The following is a 10384-nucleotide window of genomic DNA, read 5'->3' as shown; positions in this document are numbered from 1 at the left end:
TGGGGATCCTTTCCCACCTGGTTTATAACCTGAGCTGATAGCATAGGGAAGTTAGCTATGGCTAAGAACCCTCTGAATAAATAATAATAATCTTTAATTATATAGCGCCAACATATTCAGCAGCGCTTTACAATTCAGGGGGTACATTGTACAGACAATAGCAGACATTACAAATTGACAAAATGAATTTACAATTCCAACAAGAGGAGTGAGGACCCTGCTCGCAAAAGCTTACAATCTATGAGGAAAGAATGAGGAGACACAAAATGTAAAAAAGTGCTTGTTAAGTACAATGGTCCAACCATCTTTTATACACATGGGATAGTACACATAAAGCTGCATGAGCCGGTCACAAGCCAGTATCTGTATATGACAGATATAAAGTGCATTAGGTCGCAAGGAGAGTAGGGGATGTTATAGGCCTGTCTAAAAATATGTGTTTTCAGGGCACGTTTAAAACTGTGGATGTTGGGAATTGATCGGATTGTCTGGGGTAGCGCATTCCAGAGGACTGTTGCAGTATGAGAAAATCTTGGAGACGGGTGTGGGAGGTTCGGATTATGGTGGATGTTAATCTAAGGTCGTTGGAAGAACGTAGAGCCCGAGTAGGCTAGTAGACAGAGATGAGGGAGGAGATGTAAGGTGGTGCAGCACCGTGAAGAGCTTTGTGGGTGAGAGTAATAAGTTTGAATTTAATTCTGAAGGTTATGGGTAACCAGTGCTGTGACTGGCACAGAGTAGAGGTATTGGTGTAGCGGTTGGTCAGAAAGACGAGCCTGGCTGCTGAATTAAGGATAGATTGGAGAGGAGAGAGTATAGTAAGTGGAAGACCGATTAGTAAGGAGTTACAGTAATCAAAACGAGTCAATCAGAGCGACAATGAGGCTGGGTTCACACGACCTATTTTCAGGCGTAAACGAGGCGTATTATGCCTCGTTTTACGCCTGAAAATAGGGCTACAATACGTCGGCAAACATCTGCCCATTCATTTGAATGGGTTTGCCGACGTACTGTGCAGACGACTAGTAATTTACGCGTCGTCGTTTGACAGCTGTCAAACGACGACGCGTAAATTGACTGCCTCGGCAAAGAAGTGCAGGGCACTTCTTTGCAACGTAATTTGAGCTGTTCTTCATTGAACTCAATGAAGAGCAGCTCAAGATTTACGAGCGTCACAGACGCCTCCTATATTACGAGGAGGAGCATTTACGTGTGAAACGAGGCAGCTGTTTTCTCTTGAAAACAGTCTGTCTTTTCACACGTAAATGCCTGCTATCGTGTGCACATACCCTGAGAGTTTTGGCTGTTTCCACAGTAAGAAAAGGGTGGATTCTAGAGATGTTTTTGAAGTGAAAGTGACAGGAGCGGGGAAGTGATTGGACGTGTGAAGTAAAGGAAAGATCTGAGTAAAAAAATAACCCCAAGACAGCGCGCATGCTGCCTGGGAGTTATGGTAGTGCCACACACTGAGATGGAGACATAAGGTTTAGGTAGGTTAGTAGATGGTGGAAACACAAAGAGCTCAGTTTTAGAAAGATTCAGTTTCAGATAGCGAGAGGACATGATGTCAGAGACAGCGGACAGACAATCACTGGTGTTTTATATTAGAGTAGGGGTGATGTCATGGGAAGGGGCATATAATTGGGTGTCCTCAGCGTAGAGATGGTACTGGAAGTCAAATCTGCTGATGGTTTGTCCAATAGGGGCTGTGTAGAGAGAAAAGAGGAGCAGACCTAGGACTTATCCCTGCGGAACCCTGATAGCAAGGGGAAAAGGAGAAGAAGTAGAACCAGCAAATGACACACTGAATGAGCGGTCAGAGAGATAGGAAGAAAACCAAGAGAGAGCTGTGTATTTAAGGCCAATAGAGTGGAGCATGTTAAGTAGGAGTTAGTGGTCTACAGTGTCAAAGGCTGAAGAGAGATCCAGAAGAATCAGTAGAGCGTATTTGCCATTATATTTAGCTGCCAAGAGATCGTTTGAGACTTTAGTAAGGGTATGTCAATGCAATATTTTCGTTTTTCCTTTTCAATAAATTAGCAGAGATTACTAACATTCTGTTTTCACTTTGTCATTATGGGGTATTGAGTGCAAAATGATGGGGGAAAACGTAAAAAAAATTTATTTTAGCACAAGGCCTCAACAGAACAAAATGTGAAAAAAGTGAAAGGGTCTGTAGACTTTCCAAATGCACTGTATATGAATGTGTAAAATTGTACATTCCTTATGTTTTTTTACATATGAATTTACATGTATAGTCATCTACTGGGTATTGTACAAACATCATTGAATGCAAATTATTGTGTTCAGTTATAATATATCACTGTATTCACTGTGATGTCTTCATTGTTATGGGTATTTATTATATGAATTCATTTTATTCCCCGTTTTTATTATTTGTTCACTACCAAATTTATGTATATTGCGTATGTATATATGCATAGCTAGTGCTGTTTTATGCAGGTACATAGAAGTTTGACGTTGATTACTTGATATTAGGTTTGCGTTTATTGATTATTTTCAATACTACTTCTTTAGTTGATATATTTTAACCTCCGCCCCTGTTTCTTTACTATTGGTCCATGCAGACGTGTCTCTTCCTACAGCATTATGCTGTCTGGTTGATCACATGGGATTGTTTGCGTACTGATGTCCGATGACACAATGACTTTACATGACCACACTCCTACCTGCCACTCCCACCACCTTTGTGGCAGGACGAGCAGCTGTGACAGCGGTTATGTCGGTTGGGGACTAATGTTAAGACGGCATTAGTCTTGCTACGCCTCTGCAATTAGTTGGGCCACGCCTGTAGGAAACACGACGTGTATGGCATGCATCCTAGCATTGGCCGTAGGTAGGAAAAACGGGGTCACCAGGTTTGCCAACCTCCACTTCAGAAATTTCTGGACAACTGAGCTAAAATTCATGGACAGACCAAAATGTTTACGTACACATTACAAAATCGTTGCCTGTGTACTGTGCAGTGTTCTAGGAGTGACTCACCAATCACAGTTCCACTTGTAGCTTTCCCACGCTAACTTAGGTGATGTTTTCTCTGATTAGTCGTTCACTTTCCCTTGTTTTCTCCATTCGGCCCAGACCATTGTGACAACTTATTCCAGTCACGACTCATCTCTGCAGAATTTGACACACAGACATGTTGGTTTCTCGCTTTACCAGCATCCTCCACACCTATACCGTGTCGAAGAAACCCCTTCCAGGTAGCACCTTTTGGGATGGGTGCTCTAATGGGCTCCCTCTGCTTTGTCAGGTGGTATTCAAATATGGTAATTGAAGTATCAGCAGTGCACCGGGAGATCAATAAAGACAATAGCAATCTGTCGTCTCAATCAATATTCTCATTTATAATCAAGATACATAGGTTAATATACCCTCAGGGCGTACCCTCTAATCAGGGTGTTACCTCTCATGGAACAACCAATCATAACATTTTACACGTAGACTGAAAATACGTCATAGGGTACCTTCCCACTGAGGTCACGTGATCTTTCTAACACCTGCAAATCCTGGCCTACAAACAATAGAAATGTAGGAGGTTTTCATAAGGCTATGTGATGATTTCATATATGTGTGTGAAATACTGAGATAAAGAATTAATTGGAAATATAATGATTATTTCAGGTCTAGGCGTTCTGCCAGACTCCTATCTACCAGTATTGAAGGCCACGACGAAGAACACAAAGTAATAACTTATTCCCTTGTGATTCGAGCAGTAACAGAAAGAGATCATTACAAAATGGAGAATACATATCTTCATAATCCGGCATCCTGCTTGATAATTCATAGTGTAATTTAATACAGAGAACATAAGCAATTTGACCATCCATCACAAACCCCCCTTTTTCTCATATTAAAATACAGAGATTAAGAATTATCTGATTATAAACCTCAAACAAAATAGTGAATAGGGCCACTACTAATAATATAATGCTATCACCAAGTTCAGGTTTGGGTATAGGGTCCCGTCAGTGCGTTGACAAGTCCCGTAGTTGCTCGTCTGCACAGCTGCTTGGATTTGTTGGACTCTACCTTTGTCAATATCTATATGGTGATAACAATAACAGCATGCCCTGTATAAAAGTCCTAACATGTATATAAGATATAAATGGCAAAGCTTTAATAAATGAACACACACTTAGTGTTACATGGTGGGGTGTTCACCCATTCACCAGGTTCTGGCCTTGTGCATAAAATCCCTGTGACATAGGGTATTGTTGATTAAAAGGTTTCGGCTTATGATAGACAATTTTCTTAGCCTTCTTACATAGCATAGGTATCAGACATGCTACTAATTTAACAAAAACGTATATAATCAATATTATGAGTAATATATGTAAAGCGCCTTGCATGAGTCCTGCAGCCCATCCTCAATGCCTCTGAACCATGAGGCCGCGTTCAGCCATGACAACCAGTCTGGCAAATCTAGGTTCCAATCTTCTTCAGAATTGGCTTTCCTAAATTCCTCCTTTAATTGCTTTGCTTGTTCAATATCATGTTTAATCTGTACTGTCCCTTGGGGATCTATATAATGACAGCATGCAGGACCCACTATCTGGCACATACCCCCTTGACTTGCAGTTAAGTAATCTAGTACAAGTGTATGTTGGTTAGTAACAGTAATAAGCTGTCGGGTAAGTACTGAAGATACATTTAAAGCATCAAATATTAATTTGGTAATATTGTCAAACAACTCTGCTAGTTTTTCTATGTTATGTGCATTTCTAATTGGTCCTCCAAAGATGGATAGAGCATATCCTAACTTGGTGTGCCAAGGTAAGTGTACCAATGGGTGGGCTTTTTGCTTTCCCTCCCTTTTGTACAGCATATGTTTTGGTACTTTATCATAAGGAAGTGCATCCTTGTCCCATGTCCAGGTAGCAGACTGTAACCTAGCTAGGGTACAGGTACCTGTGGTAGTCTGCGGGATCCATTTATATGCATTATGTCCGCACACTATATATATATCATGGGGAAGGTCAAACCATTGCATACTTCCTAGGGTTAACATGTGAGCAAAATGAACTAAGGGAAAAGACTGCTGTAATACACACCAAGGACAATTTGTTCCCAAAGACCCATGGTATACTCCTGTGCATCCACAATACATAGTTTCATTCCCTTGTAAGTCTGTTTCTTCCATATACCCTGGATAACGTTTACAATCAGTCTTACTTCCTGAAGGGAAGAAATGGCCGTATTCCCAACTACCATTATGTATGTACCGTTCTACCAGACTTGGTCTAAATACATCTGAGGTCTGTTGGGTTTTTTTGAAGCTTATCTTTATGCCTTTTATGGGGATCTCACCTAGTGTCAGTGTTTTAGTGACATTTTTAGGGACCCATTTTCCATTTTCCTTTTGTGTGAGAATCAGTGCCTTACCAGGTATCAGGGTTAGATTTACCTGCCACCAGGGATCCTCCATCCATCCTGCTATGGGTAAGGGCACACTGGTATTAGACCATGTATACCTTTTTGTGTTATCCTTTACCTTTGAGGGATCCCAACATGTAGTGTTAAGAAGTTCTTTCTCACTAAGGGGCACAGCCATGTATGGCATGGATTTTGAACTTATAGGACTGTGTGTGCATATCCAACAATCAGATAAGTTTGTTAATGCTGTTATAATTTGATGATGTTTTATGAATTTATTGTCCACTTCCTCCTTGAGAACTTGAGTCATCGTCCCCACGAGGGGCAACATCAACACCAACCCTGCCAAGGGCAACATCATCGATCGAGGCGACGTCATCTGGGCTGATAACCTTTTTGCAATGGCTTGCATGTATCCAATTGGCTCGTCCTTGGAGCTTCACTGATGTGGCGGTGACCAGCTGTACTTCTACTGGTTGGCTGTACCTTGGTTCCAGACTGCTCCTGTTGTGTATCTTTGTTACCACCCAGTCTCCAGGTTGTAGTGAGTGGGTACCTGAAAGAAAGTTTGGATCTGGAATAGAAGAAAGGATTAGTTTATGTGTCCTCTCCAGTTGCTTGTGTAGGGCAGCCAAGTACGTGGTCATATTGTCATAATGCTTTTGTAACTGCTGAGGAAAATACAGTCCAGTCTTTGGCATATTTCCAAACAATATTTCATAGGGAGAAAGTTTATCCTTCCCTCTTGGTGTGGTTCTTACAGAGTATAAAGCCAGGGGTAGACATTGTGTCCACGGTAAAGAAGTTTCATTCATGGCCTTCTGGATTTTTAATTTCAAAGTTCCATTTAGTCTTTCTACCTTACCACTGCTTTGTGGGTGATAGGGAGTGTGAAATGCTTGTTCTATCCCAAGGCTTTTTAATATGTTCCTCAATAGTTCTTGGGTAAAGTGAGTACCTCTGTCACTTTCAATTGTCTCTGGTACTCCATAGCGGCACACTACCTCAGCTATCAGTTTCTTTGCTGTGGTATCTGCATTTGCTTTAGCCACTGGAAAAGCTTCTGGCCATCCTGAAAATAAATCAGTGCAAACAAGTACATATTGGTACATTCCCACCTTAGGTAGTTGTATGTAGTCCACCTGTAATCGCTGAAAGGGGTAGTAGGACTTAGGAGTGTGTTTAGCTGGTGTTTTGGTGGTTTTACCAGGGTTGTGTTGTGCACATGTCATGCAGCCCTCTGTATATTTGGCTGCTGCATTTTGAAAACCAGGAGCATGCCATGTCTGTAACACTAGCTGGCTCATAGCTCCCTTTGAACAGTGTGTTTTCCCATGGGCTAGGGCACACATCATTGGATACAGTGCTCTTGGTAGGCAAACCTTAGAATTAAGATGCCTCAACTGTCCTAGACCTATTGCTGCACCTCTCTCCTCCCATTCTGCTTGCTTTTGAGGGGGTGCTTGGTCCTGGAAAGCACGCAACAGGGTCTCTGTGATGGGTTGTAAAACAGGCTTCACAATCATCAGAGGGAGAGCAGCAGCGTCCTTTGCCGCTGCATCCGCAGCCTCATTCCCTTTTGATAGGAGATCACTGTTATTAGTGTGTGCCTGTACTTTGACTATAGCTGCTTGGTCTGGCATGTGCAGTGATTCTAAAAGTTCTTCTACTGCTTTTGCATTCTTTATAGGTTTACCTGCCGAGGTCAAGAACCCTCTGGCTCTCCATATTGTCCCAAAGTCATGTGCAACTCCAAAGGCATATCTGGAGTCAGTGTATATGTTGACACGCTGTCCCTTACCCAATTTACACGCCTCAGCGAGTGCTTTTAGTTCTGCCTCCTGAGCTGAGCTGCTGGAGGGTAGGGACTGTTGTATGATGGCCTTACCATTGTGGACCACTGCATACCCGGTGAGGAAATGTCCTTTGTCTTCGCTCCAATATCGAGATCCATCTACAAAATACTCAGCATAAGGGTTAATCAGAGCAACATCAAATATACTGTTTATGCCGTTTGATTCCATATCCACTAGGCTTTGACAGTCATGTTCATGTTCAAAATTAAATAGTTCATCATCAGTGGATAGTTGAAAAATAAGGGGGTGTCCATGTCCCTTTCCCCCCACTCCTCCCTCCTTTTGTTCAGAATCTAGGGGCAGGAGTGTAGCTGGATTCAGAACAACACAACGTTTGATAGTCACATTAAGGGACAGAAGAGTAAGTTCAATTTTAGTAAGTCTTGTAACTGATAAGTGTTTTGTCTTGACTGTGTTCATCATTTCTTGCACTGCGTGTGGGACTTGCACAATAATGTCATGTTGGAGTACAATGTCTGTTGCTTTATCAACTAAAGCTGCTGCTGCTGAGACAGCGCGTATGCATGTCGGGGATCCTAGTACAATGGGATCCAGAGCAAGGGAGTAATAGGCAAGTGGTCGCATCTTGCCTCCATGATCTTGGGCTAATACTCCAGAGGCATGGCCTGCCTGTTCATGGCAGAACAGAGTAAATGGCTTATTGTAGTCAGGAAGTCCCAGTGCTGGCCTTGTAGTCAGGGACATTTTCAGGGAGTGAAAATTGTCAATTGCCTCAGGTGACAGTACAAATGGGTCAGAGGTGAGACAGTCATATAATGGTTGCATCATAGCAGAGGCATCCCTGATCCAGGCTCTGCAGTACCCTATTAAACCCAAGAAAGTCCTCAATTGTTTAGGGTTTCTAGGGACTGGGTGTTTCTGTATGATTTCCAGCCTGTCAGGGGTTAAGTGTTTCATACCTTGGGAAATACAGTGACCAAGGAAAACAACTGTTTTGGCACATAATTGCAGCTTGTGCTTGCTCGCTTTACAGCCAACTTCTTCTAGGAACATTAATAGTGATTTAGAATCTGTTTCACTGTTCTCCAGACTCTCACTACAAAGTAACAAATCATCTACATATTGTAGTAGAACTGAGGACTGATTGGGGGGCTGCCAGGTGTCCAGAATATCTTTCATGGTACGTGAGAAGATATCAGGGGAGTTTGCGGCACCCTGTGGCAGCACTACCCAAGCATACTGTCTTCCCCTATGTGTAAATGCAAAATACTGCTGGCACTCTTTATCCAGCGGGATGGAGAAGAAAGCATTGGCTAAGCCTATAACTGTGAAATAGACTGCAGTGCCGGGGACCTGGTTGAGCAGGGTATGTGGGTTAGGCACTTGTGGTGTATTAATTATTGTCACAGCATTCACAGCCCGCAGGTCATGTACCATCCGGTACTGTACAGGTTGACCGGGCAGTGTCTTTTTCTTTACTGGGTAAAGAGGAGTGTTGAAAGGCGAGATTATGGGCACTATAAGATTGTTTTCCAGTAAGGAATTAATATCCTTTTCTATAGCAGCGTCTTGCTGTGGACTCAGAGGATATTGCTTTATACATACAGGACGGTTCTGCATGTCTGGTTTTAAATTTACTTGTACAGGCGGCACATTTAAAACTCCTACATCCATCTTATCTTGCGCCCATAGTTTTTCTGGGATGTCTGCCAACCAAAGGGGAGGGGTACTGGGGGCTTTTTCAGTGTCCGGCATACTTGCCATACTAAGGAGTTTGCATAGCAGGGACTCTGGAATGGCAGAGGTTAATGTAGGTGTGCCAGAAGAAAAGTCCAATGCTGCTCCCAGGGCACTGAGTACATCTGTCCCCAATAAATTGTAGGGAGTGTGTGGTGACACTAACACACGGGAGACAATTGATTGTGTGTCATGTATATTCAGTCGCATTGGTTTTGTTAACTGTAACTGAAATGATGTTCCCTCCACCCCTTCACAATCTATATAGTCTGGTGATAACAACTCTGCCGGTACATATTTGGTTTGTAATACAGTTCTGGCTGCCCCTGTGTCTACTAGAAAAGAGGTATTTTCCCCTGTGGGTAAAGTAACAGGCACCATCAATGATGAACCTGTCGGGGGGAGCACTGGGCAGAGGGAGACATCAGGGTTGCCAGTTTCCTATGCAGCAATCAAAGAATTGGGAGGCTCAACTGGACGGGAGGGACATCGGGCTGAATAATGACCCTTCTTATCACAATTCCAGCATGTAATCTGGCTAAGATCCCTTCTCTGGGTTCTCAAAGTGTCTTTTTGTTCCCTGCCTCTTCCTCTATAGCCCCCCTTTTGTTGCATCGGGGCGAGACGGGTTCTTTTAGGAGCTTCTTGTACTGCCGGCTTAAGACCGGACATAAAAGTTATTTTTAGTAGGCGCAAGTCTTTTGCATCACCTTCTTCATACCCGTGATCTAACCACTGCTGCTGTAAAGTTGTGGCATAATCAGGGACTGACTGTTTAACATCTTGGGAAAATGACATAAAACTATCAGTTCGATCCTGTTGAGTAGCATCTACCCAGGGCTGCATAGCGTTCAGGTATTCTAGTCCTGATTGCTCATTGGTTTTATTTGCTGGTACGGGATTTGTAATAGCAGCTTGAATTTGATTTTTGAGCACTTCCCCTCCCTTTGTTTCTACCAGGCTCTCCATATCTGACCATGTAGCACGGTAAGCTAGATGTACTGCTCGCAGCTTTCTATGGAAAGCGCTGGGTGTTTTACGTGGGTCTGGGAGTGTGTTACATACAGCTAGTAAATCAGCCGGGCTCCAGGGGCGATACACAGTGGCTTCATGTGACTGGATTTCCCCTACTGCCCCAGGTACTGGTTGCCCGTCTACATCTACTGGTTTTGGTCCCCTGTGTGTATGGATACTTGATACTAACGGAAACAATCTAGTGGGGCGCTGCGTACCACAACTGACACAATATCCTGCAGTGAGGGGGTTCTGCTGCCCACAGTGTGGACATGTCCAGCAGCTGCCTTTCTTGCTATTTTCAGGATAAGGAGATGGCGCAGTTGCTGCTGCGGGGCTGTTTGGCAGTTGTAAAGGGGTTAACACATTAGTGAGGAGCTTTTCACTTAAAGGGTCATATAAATCATACATTATTCCAT

At 43.1% G+C, this 10384-nt stretch overlaps 1 protein-coding gene across 1 annotated transcript; it reads right to left on the bottom strand.

The window, feature by feature from the left end:
- Positions 1-4119: 4119 nt before the first annotated feature.
- LOC142760744 (uncharacterized) lies at positions 4120-9332 on the bottom strand. Its single transcript, XM_075863925.1, has 2 exons — positions 6516-9332; positions 4120-5971 (listed from the first exon to the last, which is right to left on the bottom strand). The coding sequence occupies exons 1-2, from the start codon at positions 9330-9332 to the stop codon at positions 5918-5920; spliced, it is 2871 nt and encodes a 956-aa protein (XP_075720040.1). The 3' UTR covers positions 4120-5917.
- Between the last annotated feature and the right edge of the window lie 1052 nt (positions 9333-10384).

This window comes from Rhinoderma darwinii, chromosome 1, assembly GCF_050947455.1.
Source record: "Rhinoderma darwinii isolate aRhiDar2 chromosome 1, aRhiDar2.hap1, whole genome shotgun sequence".
Lineage (NCBI taxonomy): Eukaryota > Metazoa > Chordata > Amphibia > Anura > Rhinodermatidae > Rhinoderma > Rhinoderma darwinii.
Note: the sequence above shows the minus strand (reverse complement) of the source record. Positions and strands in the feature narration are given on the sequence as shown.